The 26,480-nt window shown below is 41.0% G+C and overlaps 1 protein-coding gene across 1 annotated transcript in view; it reads right to left on the reverse strand.

Annotated features, from left to right (window-relative positions):
* Nucleotides 1–26,480, reverse strand: part of tmem135 (transmembrane protein 135) — a 392,480-nt gene that overhangs the window by 111,155 nt on the left and 254,845 nt on the right. Inside the window, exon 6 of the mRNA XM_080197023.1 lies at nt 5,170–5,216. Within this exon, the coding sequence (XP_080053149.1) occupies nt 5,170–5,216 (47 nt within the window). The remainder of the gene's footprint in view (nt 1–5,169; nt 5,217–26,480) is intronic.

The raw sequence follows: 26,480 nt of genomic DNA on the forward strand, positions 1-26,480 counted from the left end.
TTTGCTCAGCAATTACATTACATACTTGTCCCCATCCCCACCCCACAATCCCCTCCACATAACTATTTTACTAATTTGGAAAGCATTCACTGATCTGAAATCAGGAAGAGGCCTTCCCTTTTTGGGCAACAGTTCAGACAGTTCCTTATTGGGATAGCATACCCTATGCTAGTGGTGAACAATATGTGTTAAGAGCAGGAAAGCAATCATCGTTGTTTGGATTTCGAGAAGGCTGGAAGAAAATTCAGCATGCTGCTTCATAACGCTCTCCCTTTGTTTTCTTGCCAATTTTCTTTCCTCGTATTCTTTTTTCCTAAGGGCTTCGACTCATTATTGTAATATGTTTAATGGGCATCATAAACTTTTCTTCCAAGTGACTGTCTGAATATGAGTATTCACTACATATACTGGTGGGGGGAGATAAGGCAACACAGCACTTAGTATCACAGACATGAGCTTCCAGCATTGGATAGGAACCAGGGGATCAGGAATCCAGGTCAATTTTCCATTTCTTAACCTGGGGTGACGAGGTCAATTATTGTATCATCATTGACATCCTGAACAGACTGGAGATCAAACTTGTGATTATTTCTGGTCCCTCTGGCTAAACCAGTCGTGTTAAAGAGATAACACAATTTTTCTGATATCGCACATTGATTCCAAATGAAATCTTCATGGCCAAATTAAAAGGAAGTGTATATTAATTTACCAACTTCACCACGAGTAGCAACCACTTTGCTGGGCCACCTCCCATTGCACAACTCCACTGCAGCTACCCTAGCAACCCACCAACAATAACAAGGAAACAGCTTTATCTGCCTCCCCTGCCTTGCACTGTGCGCCCTACAATAGGGAAAGAAACTCACATCTGCTCTGCCAAATAATATAACGGTGAAAAAAAATTAAATTGAGATGGAAAATGTTGTCAAAAATAACAGTAAGTGAATGCCAGCTTAATTTAGCTACAGTTGATAAACTGTTTGCATGGGTTATATAACTTGGATCTATAAATTATTAACTTGGTAAATTTGGACTTGTATTATTCGAGTCCTGGCTTTATTTTCCCATATAATGTGCCACCACGAGCCAAATAAGAACTTTATATTACTTTGTTTTGAACTTTTTAATACGTTCACTTTACTTTCCTACATGTATATCATAACACATGATTAAATTTCAATGAGAATACACACTGGTCTTCTTAAAATGTAGAATTATTTAACACTTTTCACATCCTTAGTAATGTTCAAAGGTGTCACTTGCTCCACTAATTTTAATGTGCTGGTGCCGTCGGCAAACAATCTGCACAGAGCAAAGTCTCATAAGCAGTAAGGGTTGAATGACAAATAAAGCTGTTTTATGGTGTTGATTGAGGAATAAATGTTGCCTAGGATACAGGAAGCACTTTCTGTTCTTTTAATTGTAGCATGGGATCTTTTTAAACTATCTAAACAAGCATATAGAATCTCAGTTTAACAGTGAATCATTAGGTCACAATTATTTCATTCATCTTTCTCACATCACATTATGAACTAATTCAAGGTGCAGTTGCAACCAAGTTATATTTCAAAACCGTTCAGGGAATGTTTAAATGCTGCATTATCTGCCTTTAAGGAGTTAAAGTAGTCTACAAAACAATTTAGTCTCAAGAAATACTGACCTCAAAGCTAATCTGTAGCAAATTAATATGGGCAACTAGTAAACTAATCAAGAATCTTTTTACTTATACGTGTGCAATATATTGGCATTAATGGTTTGCTGAATAAAATCACAAATGTATTAAACATTCTTACATTGTTTCTAACAAAAACCTATTCAAGATTTTGAAGCTTGATTGGAAAGCTTCCTTATTTAATTTATTGCTGAAACAACAAACTAGAGAAAAACACATTAATAAATAGCTTTATTATATAATTGTAGGCACAAGCAACAAAACCATCAAAAATCACTTTCGACAAGATTTGAAATTCCCACCCAAAGTTAACAGATCTTCTGCTGATCCATCAAATTTTCCATCCCACCAATGACGAATCTGGCGTGGACAGAACTGGAAAATCCTGGCCTTTGTTACTACTACGCTCAATAACGAAGCTGCTTCTTTATGGACTCGTGAACATAATTATTAGAATTTTAACTTCATTAAATTGAAAAAGCATTAGATCATTTTTCACTTGGTGGTAATTATTGATTTCATAAGGCTGATGCTCTTTAGCGCACTATGCAAAATGTGTATAACTTTGTTAAAATACAATTTTTTTAATAATTGTTCCAGTATTTCTTGGTCCACAGGCTCAGCCTCACTCATGCAACTCAGTGGTCCTCAAGAACTGTTCAAGGTAACTAACAATTTAATTGTTGTGGATCACATTCCAAAAATTGAGATTGCATCAGATAAAAAAAATTGAAGTTATAAACGTTAAGAATATTACTTCACACAGGACAGTCTGAATAAGTTAAGGACGCTCATTTTCTTATTCGTTTTCACACAAACACTAAAAACATCCAGTTCTATGTCACTACCATTTTTCGACTACTTCACTATTGTTAAGTTATCAGATTGCCCATCTGACTTCCAACACCGAATGAGCAGAAATTTCTTCCAACTAAGTACTGGGAAAACCAAAACCATTGGGCAGGATTCTCTGGCCATGCACATCCCAAGGCAGAAATTCCCACTCAAGCTCAATGGTCCTTTAAATGGTTGACCGAATTTTCTGTCTCACCCACTATGGTCCCTGTGGTGGGTGAGATGGAACGATTTTGGCCACTGCCTTCAGTCTCCCCTACAAATCCCATTTCCTAACTATTGACTCCATTCCTTTCTGTGTCAACTACTTAAAACTTGAATTAGACTGTTTGGAATCTGGATGTCAACATATGACCCCAGTATGAACTTCTAGCCACATATCTGCGCCATCACTAAGAGAGCCTTTTTCCATAACATTTCATGAGTCTGTCCCACCTTAGTTCAGCTGCTGCTAACAACTTCATCCATGTCTTTGTTGCTTCCAGACTCGACTATTCTGACAGACATCTGGCCAGCTTCTGACATTCTGCCTTCTATAAACACAAAGTCATCCAAATTTCTGTGCCTGCATTCTTAGCCATCAGGTCCATTTTGTTACCCTTGTGCTCACTGGCCAAACACTGGTTCCCAGTTAACCAATGCTTCTATTTTAAATTTCTCAGCCTTGTTTTCAAATTCCTTTATATCCTCACCCCTCTCTATCTCTGCAATCTCCTTCATACCATGTCACTCCAAGATATCTATGCTCACCTTTGGTAGGTGCGCCTTCAGTTGGCTAAACTCTGAGCTCTGAAATTCCCTCTTGAGCCCTCTCCACCTCTTACCCTCACTGTCTTCCTTTAAAACACCCTGTAAAATCTACCTCTATCACCAGGCTTTTGGCAATTTACCCTAATTATTGCCTTATATCAAATTTTGCTTGATATTGCTCCTATGAAACACCTTGGAATGTTTCATTACATTAAAGGTGTTATATAAATCCAAGTTGTTGGGTGTTCACATTTTGGGGATGTTTGCAGAGTCCTCATTACATTATAGAAATTCTCACTGCATGAAGGGCGAGAAGAGAGGTATTAAGTATAGAAAATTATTCATTTATCTTCTCTATTGAAATTCTATCACAAGTATTGGTTTTATGAATAAGTTAGAATGTAAGAATGATAAACTTCATTCCAAGATTCTCAAGAACTGCAAGTTCTCCCTTTTATCAATTTTCTCTCCAAACCTCTTTTTTATGACACTAACTCTTACCAATGCCAGACACCCTCCAGTGTTATGGCCAAATTATGGTGGAGTTTGCAGGGCATCATTGTTGAGTTTGCTTTTGCTTTCACTTAACAGGAATACTTCCAGAATTAGAGTGGAATTTAAATTCTGGCTTGGTAACTTCTCCTGAGCTTTGGGATAACCATTCTAAATATTATTATCATTATTCTCACATTTATTTTAGTAACGATTAAGCAATTTCCAACCTGCATTGTAGAACAAATCATGGCAGTATTATTGCTTTTCCTGAAAGAATTCACTTTCCTTCAAGAGACAAAAGAATGGCTACAAAAGGGCCCTGGAGAATAAAGAGTCTTCAATATAAAGGAATAAAACAAGTATTACGTTCAGATATTTAAATACGAGTAACATTCATTTCAGATCCAAGAAATTTGTTTGTCAAACTTTACAAGTGATGGCAGTCACAATATGCATCTATTCACTTTCTGCAAAGATGCAACAGAACTAAATACGTGCACAGCACAAAGACATTAACAACATTATTGTTATAAAAGAAAAAACAGTGCTACTTGTGTTTCCCATTGATTCAGACTACTTCTTATTTATACCTTGCATGTTAATTACATCTGTTCACTAAAGTATCCAATAATTAGGTCAAATGAATTGAGATAAAACTTTGTGAGCCTGTACAATAGAGAAGCAGGATTAATCACCATGGTAACGTCCACTATGTTTTCTACTCACACATCTTCACTGGTTCACCATAGGTAAGTGTGTTTTTGTACTCCCATCTCTCCGCACAAAGCTTTGGTGCTTAATTTATTGCTTTTATCTAAACATGCATTTAATTATTTTTCCAACTTTGTTCATCTTTATGTTCATTAAAGCCAAGTATTATTTAATCAGAATAATTAAATTGCATACAGCACCTAGACAGCAGTAATCACGTTATGATCATTCATGATTACTTCGACCAAACAATACAGAAATGATTAGCAATTATCTAAATATGTCAGCACTGCATCTTTTCGTTCGAACACGAACTGTCAATGTTCTTTGTGGTTTACCAATGAACCATGACTTTTACTTCACTGTGTCTTGTCTTGTATGTACATTGGGCTACTCCAAATTGTTTTGTTCAGGAGAAAAATGGGTTGACCTGTGGTGCCATTCTAACTGGTTGGCTCAGCCCAAGTCTTTTGCAAACATATTCAAACTCACTTCTCTGACCCAGGGGGCTCAGAGGAGTGACAAGGCTTCAAAGCTTTGTCTGGAACTCTCTAGGACTGAAATAAAATTTGAACAAATCTCCCAATAAGTGGGAGCATTAGATCAATGAGCCAAAAGGCTACAGAAAACTGCAAAGATACTAATTAAAGAAGACTGGGAAATACAGATACCATACGCTTGCTTACCTGAAAAAGAACATGTACAGAGCGGCTGTGAAGCAAAACAACAGGACCTGTACAAAGCCAAACAGAAAAAAGGGAAGTTATTCTGAGTGCAAAGATTCTTCATCCACTTTCTCTCTCCCTTGAAAATACAGCTCACATTTGTGTAGAATCTGAAGTGGCGAATTTATCAAGTTAAGATCTGGCTGAACATCCTTCCTTTTGTGATAAAAATCAGCACAGTGTTTCTGAAAAGTTATTTTTACCAACAAACATGTGTTCAAATGAACTTATTTGTGTGTTTTATTTTAAATCACAGTCATTCATGTTTCATATGGACAATAAAAAGCACTTGGCAGTGCTGTTAATCCACTTTTGAAAAACAACTTATAAGCAACAACCCTAAATCTCACGTGACCAGTGCATGCCGTTCACTCAATGATCGGATAAATAGTTTACTTGACAATGTTATTCTCAAAAATTCTGTAACGTTGGGACTCAAATATTTTCATGGTGACTTAACTATTTAAAAGTTTTGAAGAATCAACAGATAATACAAGTTTCAAACCACATGCGGAAACAAATTTATTTTTTGGCTAATAATTTACATATGTCATTTTATGACTAAATCACTTTGCACTCTCTCATGTCTTGGCATAAATAGATTGCCTGGTGCAGTAGTAAACCATTTATACCAAGGTGCCAGTTGAGATTTGGTCTTTTCGCAGTCAGTTATCAGAAACTGCTGACTTCAGTACTCCTTGATTTGTACAGGAAGACCACTAAATGAAGCCAAGTAGCTCAGTGGGCAGCACAGTTGCACAGTGGTTAGCACTTTTGTCTCACGGCACCAGGGACTCAGCTTGGATCATTGTCTGTGCTGAGTTTGCGTGTTCTTCCCCATGTCTGCGTAGGTTTGTTCTGGTGCTCCGGTTTCCTCCCACAGTCCAAAAGATATCTGGTTAGTGAACTGACCATGTTAAATTCTCCCTCAGTGTACCTGAACAGGTGCTGGAGTATAGGGAATTTTTGCAGTGTTAACGTGAGCCTACTTGTGACACGATTAAATAAACTTAATTTTTTTAAAAAAGTAGACAATTAAAAGATGTGTGAAACAGGTGTCCAAAGATGTACAGGCTAGATGGATTGGTTATGCTAAATTGCCCCTTAGCAGAGTCAATACAGAGATAAGGCCTGGGTGGGATTGTTGTTGGTACAGATTTGATGGGCTGAATGGCTTCCTTCTGTACTATAGGGATTCCATATGTAGGCATTGCTTTTGGGTCTTCTCCAGCACTCACCTGGTGCCAACTGGTGGGTGATTTGGGGAGAAATTACTGGATTGCAATGCAAGTAGCCTTGAATGCGAAAAAAAGGGAGAAATTAAAGAAAATCAAACTGATGATGAGGAAAATTAAACTGGACCTTCCTGATTAGATTTAAATTCTTCACAAATGTAAACATATATTTTGGATGCGGTACACATATGATTAACAGAGTATTTTCTTTCCAAGTGCAATATAAACAAATACAGCCTTAGATGGTGTTATTTAATCGGCATGTTTCTGCACTTATTGTAAACTGGAAGACATTAACACATTTTAAGAAAACACTGAATTAGCAGTGGATGTGCAGTCAATGCTTTGTTTGATAATTGCAGGCAGGATTTTAAACCATGACTAAACCTATCCTTTCAGACAGATGTAGAAGACCCAAGGCATTAATCAGTGAAAAATTGGGAAGTTCGCTGAGTGTCTTGTCTAATAATATTCATTGCTTAATGAATATCATTAAAAAATAAATGATCTGTTCATTTTTTTTCCTCGTATTGTTTGTAGGGCCTGACCATGTAAGGAAACATGGCAGCCAATTTGGCTAAGTGATTACATTACCAAAAGTGTACTTCATTCATCAATGTCCTTTGGAACATGAAAAATACAATCCAAAATGAAAGCTCTTTATTTACTTTGGAGAAATGATAATGAAATGATACCAAGTAGATAGGTCTTTCAGAGAACCAGTGCAGGTGGAACAGACTTATTAGCTTGTGCCTGTGCTACACAGTTTCTACGGACACATTTCTTTCTTTATTAACGTTGGTATCATAGTCAAATGACAATTCCTTCCTATTCTGAACACTACAATACATTCTAAATTCCCGGTTAACACAACTGGAAAGATCTTTATTCAATAACCTTTTACTGTAATTTAAAAGTGAGTTAATAATCCATACTTCAAACTGGACTGAGATAATTTGTGCAGCACCGCTTCAGAGAAACAGATTACCGTTAGCTTTACTAATGTCTTTCTTCTTTATTCAAATGCCTATTTATTCTTCTGTACACACATTAGGATAACACACTTATTCTGAATGCTAAAGGATGGAGATAGATCTGAAGATTCATATGGTATCTTGACTTGGTAAAATATCAATCTAAACAGTCTTGCATGGTAAAGGTCAGTGTCCCAATAATTAACAGCCAACACTAGATGCATTCCTGAATCACTTTGTCAACACTGACCAATTTGTTTTTTAAAGATATGAGAGGTTCCAATTCCATTAACTGTTAAAAGTAATTATGCATTCTTAGCCAGCTGATTTGTGACAGTTGTCGCAACAGAAATTTTAAAACCGAATAACACACTGGCTCAGAAAGCTGGCATAATTATTACAGGTTAAGGGTTCATGCCAAACAAAATCCAACATACATCTGGAGATGAAATGATGCTTTAATAATCACTCAAATAAAAATATCTGAGCACACTTCACAGAAGGCAAGTGTGCATCAAGCAGCTGTACAGAAAGAATGAAAGGAGGAGGAAGAGATAAAACTGAAGAGAAATATTTCTTTGGGAGTGATTGAAAAAAAACTTAAGGATTTTGAAAAAGACCTCAAGAGAGAAGTAATAATTGAGCAAGTGGAAGGGATGGAGAATGTGAAGTAGCCCGGTGTCAAAGGAGCAAAGAAAACAGCCACGGGAGATAGTGAAACTCTGCAGTATTTTAACAAAGAAGATGAGCTTTGTAAAATCAATGTGCTGGGAGACAGTGAAGTCGAAGACTAGTTTGATTGGAGTGTGAACTTTGCAGAGGGTCAGTGTCAATGTGCTATTAAACTATATTAATGCAGGCTTCTTCTTTTCCCTTCCTACGTGAAGAGGGGGCAGAGAGAGTTTAAGGAGAGATTAATAGAGCTGTCGAAAATTACGAAGAGTTTTGATGGAGTAAATAGAGAAAAACTGTTTCCACTGGCAACAGGATCGTAACCAGAGGCAATAGCCTGAGGATATAATTAGCAAAAGAGCCAGAGAGCAGATGGAGATTTTTTTTTACACAGCAAGTTGCTACAATCTGGAACAAACTCTTTGAAAGAGTGCTGCCAGCAGATTCAATTGTAACTTCCATAAGGGAATTGAATACATACTTTAAAAAGGAGCGGAAGATAATCAAGGCTATGGAGAAAGGGCAGGGAAATGGGACAAATTGAAAAGCTCTTTCAAAGAAACAGCACAAATATATTGGGCAGAATGGCCTCTTTCTATGCTGTGTCATTCTGTAATCTGCCAAGCATTTGGTGGCTTTAGGATGTGGATAGCAAACTGCTGTTAAAATAAACTGTTGTTTAAAAGAAGCAAAAATAGTATCTGAACTGACTGCAGCTCATAACTGGAAACACTGATTTCCAGGTGTGAAGACTGGATAAACTGAAAGAACAACATCTAATATATACAGAGTGGGATTGAGTTTGTCAGATTGCATTGGTTTTTCCTGGTGGTTTTCATCCAAAATCAGCCAAACGAATGCAAAAGATTGTGGAATTGTATACCCATGAAGCTAGTAAATGGTTCAACATTTTTTTTTCAAAGTTACTTTCAGTTATTTAAAATCAAAGGTGGTGGACTAAAGAGTGTTCATTTTTTGTGATAATTGTATTTTCAGCTTTTAATAAAACTGCACTAGGTTATTGCTCAAAGAATATGTTTTAAATGCTCAAAGTATATATTTAACACAAGGGCTAAAAAGCAATTATGTTCCAAAATGCTGTCCAATTGCTGGTTCGTGGAAGATTTTACATTTGGTAATATGCACCATGATTGGGAGCAAAAACTTGAACAAAACATCCATATCAGAAAGCTGGTATAATTTTCAGTGCATTTGCACTAGATTGGCAATTTGGGCCTAAGGCTCACATTTAGCAATGAACTGATCAATTTTGGTATTATCCTCACACCAATTTGCAATAAAACATTGAAAACATCTATTTTAAGCCTCTGACAATTATTTATATGCCAGGGAACCCTGAGCCAACGGGTCTGCACTTTGCAAGTAAGGGTCAGAAACACAGTACTGCTGTCAACAGGTAGATATCCTTTCACTGGTTAAAGACTGTACCAACGCCCACCATCCATTCACCCCTTCCCCGCAACTCTAGACAGGAGTATGTCAAACAAAACGAACTGTTCCATGCAGCCTGCCATCAGACAAAAACATGTCAAGTATGGATTATCAGCAAAGTGTAGTTCAATTGCTGCAACTTCCTGTGACATATACAAATAGTGGTACTGCAGATGGCCTGAATTGAATGTTCTTCAGGTGGGATTGTGAAACCTGACAACACAAATCAGCTGCATACAAGCATTGAGCAAGTACAACAAACAGAAATGCTGAGTGCTTATTTGAGGGGATTATGTTGCATACAACTGAAATTTGAGCTGCGGATGTTTAACTTTGTGAAAAAATCCAGCTGTACAAAAGATGCATTTTCCTGTACAAATAAAGGCAACACAGACAAAATAAATTCCTTTAAATCAATTCATAATTATTAGATCACCGTATATTTCACACTCCAAATTAATTTCATTAGCTGCACTAAATCGGCCACAAAGCAGCTGACAGACATGAATCTAATAAAAGTTCAGCCTAAAAGGCTGCCAGTTTCATCATGCTATTCGGTTGTCAGGGTCTTACCAGCTGTATACTAAGTAACCAAATAGAAACTTTTTACATTGTTAGAAAGAGAGGATAAAAAGAGAAACAAACACAAGCATTCTGCTGTTCCACAATAACTAAAGAATTGCATTGGATTGTTGCCCATTTACAACGTCCAGACCAGCATGTGCCATAGATGTCACTATGTAAGTCGATCATTTGCAGCCTCATAAAATCCCTCCAAAAACTGAGATCAACTTGTACTCTGAGAATAAAAGCAAATGGCACAGCAAGGATGTGGTGATTGCCATCCTTGTTCACGGTATGAGCTCTGAAGCTGACTACTAATACGAGTATATCAAATAGTGACTGAAAGAGGGAGTCAACTTATACACCGAGTATATACAAAAACCTGATAGCTGGAACAAGAAAATGGGGTTGCCTTATACGTTGCAAACTGCAGTGTATAGACTTGAACTGAACAAGCCAAAAACAATCATTGGTGCACAGCAATCCAGTCCATCCTTTCCTGACCCTCCCCATTGCTGCTCCAACCTGACCTTTACAACAGGCTATAGCCAACAAATCACCTCCCCCTCTGTATCTGGGTTTCAAAAGACATCCAATAAGGTGTCACATCAAAAATTACTCTACAAAATAGGAGCTTAGGGTGCAGTGGGTCACATATTAGCATGGATAGATGGGATGACTGATTAACTAAAGACTAAGTTGAGAGTAGGATAAATGGGTCATTTTCAGGTTTGCAAACTGTAATTGGTGGAATGTCGTAGGGATCAATGCTGGGCCGTCAACTATCTACAATCTATGACAATAATGTGGGTAAAGGTATCAAATGTACAGTAACTAAATTTGCTAATGAGGCCAAGATAGTTAGGAAAAAAAAGTCAAGTGGACATAAAGAGTTTATAAAGGGATTTAGTTAAGTGAGTGAGTAAAAATCTTACAGATGGAGTGTAACATGACTTGTCCACGTAGGCAGGAAGAATAAAAAAGCAGTTTCTTATTTCAACAGAGAGACTGCAGATCTCTAATGCACAGAGGGATCTGGGTGTCCTGGTGTATAAACATCAAAATATTAGCATGCACATATAGCAAGTGATTAGGAAGGCAAATGAAAGGCTAGCATTTACTTGCAAGGGAAATTGAATGTAAAAGTAGGGGGTGTGGCTACAGCTGTACAGGGCCTTAGTGAGACCATGTCTGGACGACTGTGTATAGTTTGGTCTCCTTAAAAAGGATATTGTTACAAGTGTATAATCAGTTCAGAGAATGTTAATTTAACTGATTCCTGGAATGAAAGGATCAGCTTATGAGGGAAGGTTAAGCAAATTGATCCGATACCATTGATATTCCAAAGAATTAGAGATGAAATTACTAAAACACATAAGATCCTGAGAAGAGTTAACAGAGTGCATCCTTGCAGGAGAGTCCAGAACTAGGGTATACATCTAAAAAAAATTAGGTGTCTTCAATTTGATCCCAGGATTAGGAGAATTTTTTTTTCTCTGAGGGCGATCATAAGAAGTAGGAGGAGAAGTAGGTCATCTGGCCCCTTGAGACTGCTCTGCTATTCAATAAGGTCAAGGTTGATCATTTCGTGGATTCAGCTCCACTTACCCGCCTGCTCACCATAACCTTCAATTCCTTTACTAAACAAAAATCTATCTATCCTTGCCTTAAAAACATTGACTGAGGTAGCCTTAACTGCTTCATTGGGCAGGAAATTCCACAGATTCACAACCCTTTGGGTAAGAAGTTCCTCCTCAACTCAGTCCTAAATCTGCTCCCCCTCGTTTTAGGCTATGCCCCCATTTCTAGTTTCACCCACCAGTGGAAACAACTTCCCTGCTTCTATCTTATCTATTTCCCTTCATAATCTTATATGTTTCTATAAGATCTCCCCTTATTCTTCTGAATTTCAATGAGTATAGCCCCAGTCTATTCATTCTCTCCTCGTAAGCCAACCCTCTCAACTCTGGAATCAACGTAGTGAATCTCTTCCGCACCCCCTCCAATGCCAGTACATCCTTTTTCCAAGTAAGGAGACCAAAACAGTACACAGTACTTCAGGTGTGGCCGCACTAGCACCTTATATAACTGCAGCATAACCTCACTGTCTTTAAACTCCATTCCTCAAGCAATGAAGGACAAAATTCCATTTGCCTTCTTAATTACCTAATGCACCTGCATACCAACTTTTTGCTATTCATGCACAAGGACACCCAAGTACCTCTGCACAGCAGCACCCTGCAATTTTTTGCCATATAAATAATAATCCAGATAGCAGTTAATCATACCAAAATGGATGACTTTTCATTTACCAGCACTACTTCATCTGCCAGGCCTTTGCCCACCCATTCAGACTATCTATTTTCCTTTGCAGACTTTCAGTGTCCTCTGCACACTTTGCTCTGTCACTCACCTTAGTGTCTGTCATCTGTGAACTTTGACACACTACACCTGGTCCCCAGCTCCAAGTCATCTACGTAAATTGTAAACAATTACAGTCCCAAAACCACTGAGGCACACCACTACTCACTGATTGCCAACCAGAAAAATACCCATTTACCCCACTCTTTGCTTTCTGTTAGTTAACCAATCCTTGATCCATGCTAATACATTACCCATAACACCATGCACCTTTACGTTATGAAGTAGCATGTGTGTGACACCTTGTCAAGTGGATTCTGAAAATCCAGATACACCACACCCACAAGTTCCCCATTGTTCACCGCTCACGTAATGGTTTCAAAGAATCTGAGATCATTGACTATATTCAAGGTTGAGTTAGAAAATTATTAACCAATAAGGTAGTCAAGGACGATACAGGAAGTTAGTTCAGTGGAGGAGTTGAGGCCAGAATCAGATCAGCCATGATCTTATTAAATGGTGGAGCAGGCTTGGAAGACGAATTAGCCTCCCTCTGTTCCTAATTCTTGTGTTTTCAACAGGCAACAACTTGCATTTACCAAGTGTCTTTAATATCTATAGATGTTTCAAAATATTCAATGATATCATGATCTGATATTTACCTTATAAACACAATATTCTTAGGCCCAATTACTTCTTTCTCATAGCTCTCACCCCATCTCCACATGCTTTTCCTTTCCTCGTAAAAGCTTTTATCCTGGAATACTTCACAATATGGTGAGGCTTCTTAAAAATGCAAAGTGAACAAATGTAAATAATCAATCTGAAACATTAACCCTGTTTCTTTCTCAACAGATGCTGCCTAGCATGCTGAGATTTCTAGGACTTTGTTTTTATTTCAGATTTCCACCATCTGCAGTATTTTGCTTTATATTTTGTTTCAGACCTTGCACACTTTTATCTTAAGTGTATCTGCCTCAGAAAACTCAGAGTTGAGTGTTGAGGCCAACTGTAAAGAACATACTGCCACCCTGCCTAAGATCACATTATAAGATCAAACATAGAACCGTCCTCCTCTTTGAGAATCACCTACATAGGGTGTATTCTATAGTTTGAACACAAAAAATGCCTTAGATCCAGATTAATCATTGCACTTTTTTTATTATTCAAATGGCTCATTATTCTTCACCACTTAGCTAATAAAAGTTTATTCAAAGTACACGCCTATTTTATTTTCAAAAGTGTACTGTTCTTTAAAGATTGTAAGCTTCTGGAAAAACAGTTATTATGTTATTACTATTAAGCAGATGCTACAACTTCAGACTGATCTGAAAGCCAATTCAGAGCCAAATCATCTGTTGGGTCCGGCTGTAGAGCAGCTCTCAGATCACTGAATTTGGCCTCAACTATTTATCATGGAGCCACTCCAGGGCGCATAATCACAGTTAGTAGGGGATAACGTCACAAACAAGTTGAAGGTTAATCAAAACAATAATAAAATATTCCCTCAGTGATAGACCAGAATATCAGACGAGATCATGTACTCAAGGGAGGCTCAAATCCAAAGTCTTCTGACTTAGATACAAAACACCTAAAAATTGTGCCAAATAATGAATCACTATTTCCTGCATTTAATTTACAAATTGCGACTTTCCTTAATGTCTTCACTCAATGGTCATCCAGGCTCAAAACATTCACTCTGTTCTCTCTCCACGGATGTTGTCTGATCTGCTGAGACTTTCCAGCATTTTGTTTTTGAAACACATTTGTTTAACTGCTCCAGGTTAAAACATCACATTGTCACTTCCCAATAACACCGGCGAACAGCAATCTGCTTCCAACCCTCTCAATGTTGCTCCATGACATCCAGAGTAAATCATGCGTTTTTAACTCTGTGGTGAAAAATGTCTGGATTCTGCTTTGCAAATTCTTCAAACTGCACTAGTGGAATCGGGAAATCGTTATATGTGATTATTTAAAAATAACAATGTCAATGGACAGTCCATGTCACAAAATCAAAATGGATTTTGTACAGACACTTTTAAAAATAATCTTCTAAAGAGTCGAGAAGGTTAAAATTATCAATGTGGAATCTCTTCAGTTGAATTTTTATTGATAATCAATTTTCTTGTATGGCCCAGTTTTTGCATTTTACAATATATAATTGCTTTTGGTATATCCAGACTCACTAGATTCATGTAACAGCTATGATGTGGAGATGTCAGCATTGAACTGGGGTAAGCACAGTAAGAAGTCTCACAACACAAGGTTGAAATTCAACAGGTTTATCTGGTAGCACGGGTTTTCAGATCACTGCTCCTTCTTCAGGTGAAGCTCACCTGAAGAAACAGCAACACTCTGAAAGCTTGTGCAAACAAATAAACCTATTGGACTTTAACCTGGTGTTGAGAGACTTCTTACTTTTCATATAACAGACCATGAGATAATGTCTTCTCAAAGTGAACAAGTTATTGGAACAACAGGATACTCTTCAATAAGCTTTTAAAATAAAGTGGTAATTCCTTCCCAGTCCAATTTTATCTCGCCTCCTCTGGTGGGCACTGGGTATTGAAAGCAGGTGTCCTGAAGTACCTCGCCATGTACACATTTTTCATGTGTAAATGTCAAAATGCTAGTCAATCCTGAAGTCATCGTAAGAACATAAGAAATAGGAGCAGGAGTAGGCCATCTAGCCCTTCGAGCCTGCCCCGCCATTCAATAAGATCATGGCTGATCTGTCGTGGCTCAGTTCCACATTCCCGCCCTCTCCCCATAACCCTTAATCCCCTGTCTCATCAAAAACCCATCAACCCACGTCTTAAAAATATTTAGCGAGGCAGCCTCCACCACTTCAACAGGCAGAGAATTCCAGAGATTCACCACCCTTTGAGTGAAGAAGTTCCTCCTCAACTCTGTTCTAAACCGCACCCCCCTTTATCTTGAGGCTGTGCCCCCTAGTCCTACTGTCTTTTTTGAGCGGGAAGAGTCTCTTCACCTCTATCCTATCCATCCCATTCATCATCTTATACGTCTCAATGAGATCTCCCCTCATTCTTCTAAACTCTAACAAGTACAAGCCTAGTTTATTCAGCCTCTCCTCATAGCTCAACCCACTCAACTCTGGTATCAGCCTAGTAAACCTCCTCTGCACTCCCTCCAAGGCCAAAATATCCTTGCGTAGGTGCGGCGCCCAAAACTGCACACAGTACTCCAGCTGCGGCCTCACCAATGCCCTATATAGCCGCAGCAAGACCTCCCTACTTTTATATTCAATCCCCCTCGCTATGAAGGCCAGCATCCCATTCGCCTTCCTGACCACCTGCTGCACCTGCAAGCTGGGTTTTTGCGACTCATGCACAAGGACCCCGAGGTCCCTCTGCACCGTCGCCTGCTGCAGTTTTTCGCCACGTAAGTAATAGTCCTTCCTACCATTATTCCTACCAAAGTGGACCACCTCACACTTGCCAACATTAAATTCCATTTGCCATTTCCTGGCCCATTCGCCCAGCCTATCTAGATCCTTCTGCAGACTCTCCACATCCTCCGCACAATTTGCCGTTCCCCCAATCTTGGTGTCATCAGCAAATTTCGACACCCTACACTCGGTTCCCTCCTCCAGATCATCTATATAAATGGTAAAAAGCTGAGGCCCCAGCACCGACCCCTGGGGCACTCCACTAGTCACCATCCGCCAATCCGAATAGCACCCGTTGACCCCCACTCTCTGCCTCCTATTTGACAACCAATCCTCTATCCACGCTAACACCCTACCCTCAACTCCATGTCCCTCGACCTTCTGCAATAACCTCTTGTGAGGTACTTTGTCAAACGCCTTCTGAAAATCCAGAAAGACCACATGCCAAGTCTAATCCTGTTCTCATACAATACTTCTCTAATGTGCTGTGGTGGAAGAAGTGTTTCATTAAAAAATGTTATTTATTTTACTTAATTAGATTTCTAAAACATGTCGTGGTGCACGGGCTCAACAAATGGAAGCCCTGCTTTAACTTCCGCAAAGAAATGGGAAGAGGGCTCAAGTTTTGGGAATCAAACCCTTACCACTTTTTTGGGATGGAATTTCTATGCTTATCAGGGCAAGAAGGGTCAATGTTGAGAAATGGAGAACTTTCCCCCCAATTAGTTCCACAGTTCAAGTTTTCTGACAAAACTTTATTTTGTTTGCTCACACAGTGGAAAAAGGCAATTTGCATAGGCTGGCAATTTTACACATACTATAAATGAGTGTGACCTACCACTTTCTAAACACAGAAATTAGTGAGCTGTCAGAATAAAGCATACAGACCAAAAATGTTAGGTTTACCTTGTGAATAATTCACAAGGGTAATGGGAAACATCAATATACTGATTTTGATTTGAATTATGTCACAAATATTGTTGTTGTTTTGTCCATCGTCATCGATGAGGACCTTGACACCATTAGTCATTTTGAGGCTGGTTGAGGTGTGTCCGAATACGACTGATCAGGCCAATTCGGGCACGGAATGTCCTGGCACATATTGGATAGACTTGTGTCGACACTGTAGTTGTTGCACTGGTGGCTCTGGACTTGCACAGCTCGCGCTTAAGTTGTGCTTCAGCAATGCACCTTGCTTCGTGAGCTTGACAGCCTTTGTGGATGAGGCAGCGCCAGGTAAGGCGGTTTTATGCCAGCATTTCCCAGGTGGTCGTGTCTATGTCAAGACTTCAGGGAGGCCTTGAGTGTGTCTTTGAAACGTTTCTTCTGCCCTCCATGCGAGCGTCTTCCAGCAGAGAGTTCCCCAAAAAGGAGCTGCTTGGGTATGCGCTTGTCTAACATACGGATGACGTGACCTGCCCACCAGGTCTGCGCTCTCATCAGCAGTGAATGGACTGATGGTAGACTTGCTCTAGAGAGAACTCCACTGTCTGGTACTTTGTCTTGCCGTCGGATGCATAATATTCTGCAAAGACAAGTCATGTGGAAATGATTGAGCTGTCTTGCATGTCTTCAATACACGGTCCACCTTTCACAGGCATACAGGAGGGTAGTGAGTACTGCGGCGCTGTAGACCATCAGTTTTGTTGCTGGGGTGATTCCTCGACGTTCCCATACAGGCTACCAAAAGCTGAGTTTGCCTTTGTTATTCTGCAGTTAACTTCTGTATCAACAGTCACTGCTTGGGAGAGGGTGCTGCCAGGATAAGTGAAATGATCCACTGCCTGTAGTTTCTGCTCTTTGATTGCGATTATGGGTTCTGTGTACGGTGCATGACTTCTGTCTTTTTAATGTTGACGGTGACTCCAAAGTTGTCACAAGCCATGGAAAATTTGTCCATACTGGCTTGCATCTCTGGCTCTGTGCCAGCATACAGGGCGCAGTCATCGGTAAAGAGGAAATCTCTCAGAACAGTCTCTTTCACTTTGGTAATAGCTTGAAGTCTCCTCAGATTGAACAGCTTCCCATCCACTCCGTACTCAAGGCTAATTCCAGCAACACTGTCCTGGAAGGCATCATTCAGCATGGCAGTAAACATCATGCTGAACAGTGTGGGTGCGAGCACACAGCCCTGTTTGATGCCATTGGTGACTGGGAATGCCTCAGGGGATTCTCCGCCATCCAGTACTCTAGCCATCATGCTATCATGGAACTGGCATACCATCTGAATGAATTTGGGAGGGCAGCTGAACTTTGACATGATCCTCCACAGGCCTTGTCAGTTTACAGTGGCAAAGACTTTCACAAGGTCAAGAAAGGTTGTGTAGAGCTCGCAATTCTGCTCCTGACACTTCTCCTGAAGTTGGCGCGCAGCAAAGGTCACGTCAGTAGTCCCACGACCTTTGCGGAAGCCACACTGTGACTCTGAAAGCAGGCCCAACTCCAGATGAGTGACCAGACAATTTAGCAGGATTCTTGCAAGGGTTTTTCCTGTGATGAAGAACAGCGAAATTCCTCGGTGGTTGTCGCGTACTTGCCGATTGCCCTTCCTCTTGTAGAGGTGTACAATGGAAGCATCTTTAAGTTCCTGGGGAATGGATCCTTGCTTCCAAAAGAACTGGGACAACTCAGTGAGTTTCTCAATAAGTGCAGGACCAGCAGCTTTATAGGTCTCCGCGGGTATGGCATCTGCTCCTGGGACTTTGCCACTGGATAGCTGGCTGACAGCTTTCGTGACTTCAGCTACTACCAGTGGGTCATCCATGGTGCTGTTGATATCGACCTGGGGAATCCTGTCTGTTGCCTCATTGTTAATAGATGACGGTCGGTTGAGGATGGTTTCAAAGTGTTCAGCCCATCTCTGCAGGATCTGAGTCTTCTCTGTAATGAGAGTTGCACCATCTGTACTCAGGAGGGGGGAAACTCCCGAGAGATTGAGATCCATAGAGAGTGTTGAGGGCTTCATAGAACCGTTTCAAGTTGTATTTCATCTGCCTTGGCGCTCAGCCAGGCATCCTGCATTTTATGCAGTTTATTCTGGACTGTCCTGCAAGCACTGGTAAAAGCATTCTTCTTAGCAGCTAAAGATGGTTCATTCTGACAGGCCCGATGAAGACGGTGCTTTTCAACAAGTACAGCCTGTATCTCCTCATCATTCTCATCGAACCAATCATGCTGCTTGCGGATGGAGGGCATGAGCATCTTCAGCGCAGATGTATGGACAGCATCCCTGAAGTGTTCCCAGTCGTCCTCAGCGCTCCCTGCGAGGTGTAGGTCAGCAAGCTTGTTTCTAAGTCTTCAGGCAGTGCTGAAGCTATGCTGGGGTTCTTTAGCTTGGCCGTATTGATTCTTATCAGAACCTTGCTTCCTTGTGGTCGCCTCTTGGGTCTGATGCGGAGCCTCATTTTGGAGACAATGAGCCTGTGATCTGTCCAGCAGTTGGCACACACATGGCCTTGGTCACTCTGACATCCTGCCTGTCTTTTCTCCTGACAATGACATAGTTGATAAGATGCCAATGCTTAGAGTGGGGGTGCGTCCAGGAGGTCTTGTTACGGGTAGGCAGACAGAAGGTTGTGTTGGTGATGACGAGGTTGTGTGCTGCACAGGTCTTCATTAAGAGTAGGCCATTACTGTTACACTTGCCCACTCCATGTTTCCCAATGACTCCCTGCCAGATTGCAGAGTCACACCATACTCTTGCATTGAAATTGCCAAGATCAGCTTGTCGGTACTGCTCACTGCTGATAGTAGGGCGTCTAGTTCTTCGTAGAACTTGTCTTTCATCTCATCCGGGTTGTTCATTGTGGGGCATAGGCGCTGATCAGGGGGGCTTGACTTCTGTTCTGTAGCAGAAGCTGTAACGTCATAAGCCGGTCGTTCACACCCTTGGGTAGACTATCAAGTTTCCGAAGCAGGTGACTCCTGACGGCGAATCCAACTCCAGCATCACGACACTCATCGCTACAGCAACCGCTCCAGAAAAAAGTGTATCCACCTCCATTTTCAGTCAACTGAACCTACGTTGGCAAGACGAGTTTCGTTCGGGGCTGCAATGTCAATGTTGTACCTTACAAGCTCTCTGGCAACTAAGGCTGTTCTTCTGTCTGGTCCGTCTGCTGTAGGGTTGTCCAAAAGCGTGCACACGTTCCAAGTGCCAATGGTGAACGGTGTCACCTTGTGTTTTATTTTGTGTGTTCGACCGCAAGATGGGATCCCCGCCAGCCGCAGTAAACTGGCCAGGGTGTAGTGAAGCAAGCAATACTTAGGGCACCTTTTCTAGCCCCTTCCTCATTCTACAGCAGTGCGTTCCTGAAGAGGGCTGTTCAGTCACCCAGGTAGACGCAAAGTTCCACTGCTGCTTCGGTCAGCGAAAAACGACCATTAGACCTGAGCCACCTGAATGCAGGTCCATGACTACAGCTCCCAGCGTATCCACGCCTGCTGCTTTGTCGCTTGCTCATCGTCACAGCACTTCAAGGACACTGATGATGATGATGATGATGGTGTCGAAACTAGCGCTGGATTTGGATTAAAGTGAGGGAGAGTTGCGCAGCGTCAACCTCTCTCTCTCTCTTCCCAATTCCCATCTAGATCCAGTGGCAAGACAAGAGTCAAGATGTCTGGAGATGGGACTAGGTGCAGTGGATGACCAGGACGTCTTCTGTGTCTTGTCCTGCTCTTTGCGTTCCACGACACTTGCAGAGACCGCCTTCTTGACCGTTGGACCTTCCACTGGCCTCGTCCGCTCAATCCACCGGATTCTGTCTTCACATGCTGGGATAGACATCTCCCTATCTCACCGAGGGTTGAGACCCATCAGCTACCCTCACCTGGTTTAGCTGGCTTATCGAGGCCGTTGCCCAGGGTGTGGCCGCTGTCACATGCAAACAGCTGCGGGGAGCCACAGGTGAGAGCTGAGTGCCAGGTGGGGACAAAAGGTGGACAAACCGCCCTGAAAGGACGCGACATGCTCCCCCACCAAAGGTACTATCCCTCCCTGACACCCCATACACGCCCTGTCACATATATTAGTATACAGTGAAAAATATTGTTTCTTATGCGCTATACAGACAAAGCATACTGTACATAGAGAAGGAAAGGAGTGTGCAGAATGTAGTGTTACAGTCAGAGCTAGGATGCAGAGAAAGATCAACTTAATGCGAGGTAGGTCCATTCAAAAGCCTGATGGCAACAGGGAAGAAGCTGTTCTTGAGTTGGTTGGTGTGTGTCCTCAGACAAGGAAGAAGGTGGAAGAGAGTACGTCCAGGGTACGTGGTGTCCTTCAAAATGCTGGCTGCTTTTATGAGGCAATGGAAATCGTAGACAGAGTCAATGGGTGGGAGGCTGGTTTGAGTGATGGATTGGGCTTAGCTCACGAGCCTTTGTAGTTTCTTGTGGTCTCGGGCAGAGCAGGAGCCACATCAAGCTGTGATACAACCAGAAAGAATGCTTCCTATGATGCAACAAGTTGGTTAGAGGTGGAGCATACATGTCAAATTTCCTTAGTCTTCTAAGAAACTAGAGGCATTGGTGGGCTTTAACTATAGTGTCGGCATGGGGGAGCAGGACAAGTTGTTGGTGATCTGGACACCTAAAAACTTGAAGACTTCGACCAGTTCTACTTCATCTCCATTGACATAGGCAGAGGCATGTTCTCCACTACACTTCCTGAAGCATAGTGGAGGACATGCCCCTGTCTCCTTTATTTTACTGACATTGAGGGAGAAATTATTGTCGTCAAACCTGTTCACCAGATTCTCCATCTCATTCCTGTACTGTGTCTCTTCATTGTTCGAGATCTGACTCACTACAGCGGTGACATCAGCAAACTTGAAAATCGAGTTAGAGGGGAATTTGTCCACACAGTCATAAATGTATAAGGAGTATAGTAGCGGGCTGAGAACACAGCCTTGTGGGGCACCAGTGTTAAAGATGATTATGGAGGAGGTGTTGTTGCCTATGCTTACTGATTGCGGTCTGTGGGTTAGGAAGTTTAGAATCCAGTCGCAGAGGGAGAAGCCAAGCCCCAGGCCTTGGAGTTTGGAGATAAGTTACGGAGGAATAATGATATTGAAGTCAATAAATAGGAGTCTGACATAGATGTCTTTGGTTTAGGTGTTCCAAGGTTGAGTGCAGGGCCCAGGGAGATGGCATCTGATGTGGACCTTTTGCAGCAGTAGGCAAACCAGAGGATCCAGACAGTCTGGGAGGACGTAAGTGATTTATGCCATGACTAACCTTTTCAGGCATTTCATAATGATGGGTGGCAGAGCCACTGGACGATAATCATTGAGGCACACTGTCTGGCTTTTCTTTGGGACTAGGATGATGGTTGCCTTCTTGAAGCAGAAATGGACTTCAGATTGCTGTAAAGAGAGGTTGAAGATGTCTGCGAAAACCCCTGCCTGCTGGAACTAAGTGCTTGCCCAGATACCCCATTCGGGCCAGTTGTTTTCCAATGGGTTGACCTTCAAGAAGACTGTTCTGATGTCTGCAACCTCAGATACAGGTTTGCCCAAGGTTTTTGGGATGGAGGGCATGCTCATACTGACCTCTTGCTCAAAATGGGCGTAGACTGGGGAGGGGTACACTTGCCATTTTATATGCCTTCATCTTGTAGCCTGTTATGACTTGCAGACTTGGTCATAGTCAGCGGGAGTCCGTTGTGGCTGGCTTGGGACTCTAGCTTGGTCCGGTACTGTCTTTTGGCATCGTCGATGGATCTTCTTAGATCATATTTGCTTTCTTTTATAGGTTAGGGTCGCCTGACTTAAACACATCAGACCTGGACTTCAGCAAGCAGTAGATATCCTCGTTTATCTATGGTTTCCGGTTGGGAAACACACGGGTTTGCTTCTTTGGCACCCAGTCTTCTATAGGCTTACTAACCAAGTCAGTTACTATAGTGGTGTACTCGTTCATGCTGGTCACAGAGTTTTTAAGTGCTGACCAGTCCACTGACTCTAAGCAGTCCCATAGGTGATCTTCTGATTCCTCAGACCAACACTGCATGACTTTCTTTGACGGATTCTCCCGTTTCAGTTTTTGCTTATAAGCCAGGAGCAACAGCACAGCCTTATAGTCCAATTTGCCAAAGTGTGGGTGGGGCAATAGACATACTTGATACTTGTGTAGCAGTGGTCTGGGATGTTTGAGCCACTGGTGGAACAGAAGACGTAATGGTGCTATCTTCGTCGGATGCTCTTGAGCTTGGCCTGGTTGAAGCCCCCAGCCACAATGAATAAGGCCTCGGGATGTTTCGCCTCAAGGCTATTTGAGGGTACAATACTTCAAAATGATAGTAAAATCAATCCATAAGGAGACACAGAACCCTTTTTATGACATTTATTTAAAACAGTTTGACAACAAGCATAACTTTTGGATAAATTTGCATCAGTTTTTAAGATGTAGTAGGGTAAATGGATGATATGAATTTGCAAGCAGGTTATCCGTCATGGTGCAATGGACTCCAGGTTTCCAGTTTGACACTAGAGCACAAAAATACAAGAAATAGAAACAGGCTCTTCAAGCCTGCTCTGTCATTCAATACATTTATGGCTCATCTATGCCGGCCTCAACTCCTTTTCTAAGCCATTTCCCCATAGCCTTCTATTCTTCAATCTATCGTGTATTCACCTCTACTTTAAATACTTCAGATGATCCAGACTCCACCAGGCTTTGGGGAAAAGAATTCTACAGAGACACTACTCTCTGCAAGAAGAAATTTCTAAGCACCTCAATTTTAAATGACCGGCCCTTTATCTTGTAGCCATGTCCCCTTTTTCAATACTCTCCCACTCATGAAAATATCTCACCATCTACCCTGTCAAGCCCCCTTCAGGATTTTATATGTTTGAATAAGGTTTGTGATTCATACACTAGATCCCTCTGTCCTTGCGGTCTCTCTTCATTTAGATTATAATCTGTCTTTAGATTCCTCCTACCGCAGTGCATGACCTCGCATTTCCCCACATCAAACTCCATTTGCTAGATTTTCGTCCAGTCACCCAGTCTACTTATATCCCATTGTAGAATTACAATATTCTCACCACAAAATGCCCTCTCACCTTTCAGCAGCAAATTTGGAAACTTTACATTCTGCTCCTTCCTCCAGGTCATTGATATAAATAGTGAACAATTGTGGGTCAAGAACTGATCCCTATGGTACCTCACTAGTTAAGTCTTTCCATTCTGAAAGTGACCCATTTATTCCAACTGTGTGTTTTTGATGTGACAGCCAGTTTTCAATCCATGATAACACACTTCCTCTAATTCTGTGGGCTTTTACTTTATGCACCAGTCTCTTATGTGGCATCTTGTCAAATGCCTTTTGGAAATCTAAATACACTGCATTTACAGGGTCCCCTGTATTGACTCACCCAATTACATCAAAAGAATTTGAGCAAATTTGTCAAACATGATATTCCTTTCATAAAACCATGTTGACTAGGTTTGATTATACTCAGTTTTCCTAAATGATTAGCTATTTCCTCTTTGATTATTGACCCCAGCATCTTGCCAATAATAGATGTTAAACTAACTGACCTTTAGTTCCCCACTTTCTGCCTTTCTCCAATTTCAAGAAGTTTTCACACAGGTTGTTTTCCAATCTTCTGGTACCCTTCCAGAATCTAGCAAGTTATGCAAACTTGCATCCTTTGCAAGCCACTTCCTTTAAAACCCAAGCATGCAGTTCATCGGGTCCCAGCGATTTGTCTGCCCTTAGCTCTTTGAGTTTCACTAATACTCTATCCCTTTTGATTGGGATTTTTCCAAGTTACACCATGTCATTTGAAATTAGCCTTTCTGATACCTTGGATATATTTGCAATGTCTTCCATGGTGAAGACTGATGCAAAAACATTATTTAGCAATGGCTGCCATTTCTTTAGTTGCTGTTATCAATCCACAAGCGTCATTCAGGAGAGGTTGTACATTTGCCATCTACTTCTTATTCACATATTCATACAATCTCTGCATGCAAGTTTTCTCTCAAAATTCATTTTCTCCCTTCTTATGGATGTTTTAGTCTATTGCTGCTAGAACCTAAAACCTTCTCAGCCCTCTGGTCTCCAACTGTTCCTTATCACTCTGTATCTCCTGCTTTTCAATTTAACATTATCCTCAGCCTCCTTTGTTAACCATGGAGTTTGCCTCTTTCTCTTGAGATCCCTCTTTTTAATTGGAATAAACTCCTGTTAAGCATTTTGGACCAACTGTTTGAATATCTGCCATTGTTCATTTGCTGACCTGTATCTTAGCTTGTTCACCCAGTTCACCTCACACAACTCCTCCCTCATACCATTATATTTTCCCTTAATTAAGTTGAAGACACTGATTGTGGACCTATGGCATTCACTCTCAAATTGTATTGTGGTTACTACCTCCTAGGGATCCTTAACCACAAGATCCCTTCTTAAGTCTTCTTCATTAAACAAAACCAATTCTAAAATAGCCTGTTCCCAAGTAGGTTCCAGAATATACTGCTCCAAAAAGCAATCCCTGATACACTCCAAAATTCTACTGCACTACCCTTGCCAGTTTGGTTTGCTCAAATCAACCTGCAGATTAAAATCTCCTATGACAATTGCAGTGCCCTTCGAACATACCCTTGATATTTCCCCCTTTATGCACTGACTTCTTGAGGTGTCACATTTTAGGGGTATATAGACTGCTCCTACCTTTGTCTTTCTCTTCCTGCTATTCATGATTTCAACCCAAATCAATTCTACATTACTATACACTGCTCTGAAACCTTCCTTTCCTCTTTGGCCTGTTCCTTTTGAATATTGAGCACCTGGTCCTGGTCACCCTGCAGCCACATTTCTGTAATAGCTGTTGCAACATATGTTAACAACTCAACTATCTTATTGCAAATGCTTTGTGTATTCAGATAAAACAACATTTAGCTCTGATTTTTTACAGTTGTTTACAACTCTGGATTTGCTCTGTGTTACATATTTTTATTTACACTTCCTGCTCTCACATTATGACAGTCAAGATTCCCCTCGCTATCCTGTGCCACTGCTCCCATCATATTCTCCTAATTTTTTTAAACCTTCCATTCTTGGAACCCTCACTCCTCCTAGTTAAAATTCTTATATGAATCCTTGGTGTAATATAATGTTGATATCATCTGTCCCTACCTCTAATTTTCTGCTGGCACTCAAGTAGATCTCTAAACTACGCTCCTACCTTTAACTTCCTAACTTTTCCAAGCAATTGATCCCTCTTTAGCTTAAAGGCCTTTTTATTTCCCTAATTATACGGTCCGCAAGAACACTGGTCCCAGCATGGTTCAGATACAGGCTGTCCCTACGTTACACCCCCCACTCTCCCCTGTACTAATGCCAATGTAAGAAGTCTCACAACACCAGGTTAAAGTCCAACAGGTTTATTTGGTAGCCACTAGCTTTCGGAATGCTGTTCCTTCATCAGGTGAGTGGGGAGTTCTAATCACAAACAGGGCATATAAAGGCACACTTAGTTTACAGAATACTGATTAGAATGCAAGTCTTCACAGCTAATCAGCTAATCAAGTCTTAAAGGCGCAAACAATGTGAGTGGAGATAGCATTAAGCACAGGTTAAAAAGATGT

The sequence above is a fragment of the Carcharhinus amblyrhynchos genome, chromosome 10, assembly GCF_965287045.1.
Source record: "Carcharhinus amblyrhynchos chromosome 10, sCarAmb.v2.hapA, whole genome shotgun sequence".
Classification (NCBI taxonomy): Eukaryota; Metazoa; Chordata; class Chondrichthyes; order Carcharhiniformes; family Carcharhinidae; genus Carcharhinus; species Carcharhinus amblyrhynchos.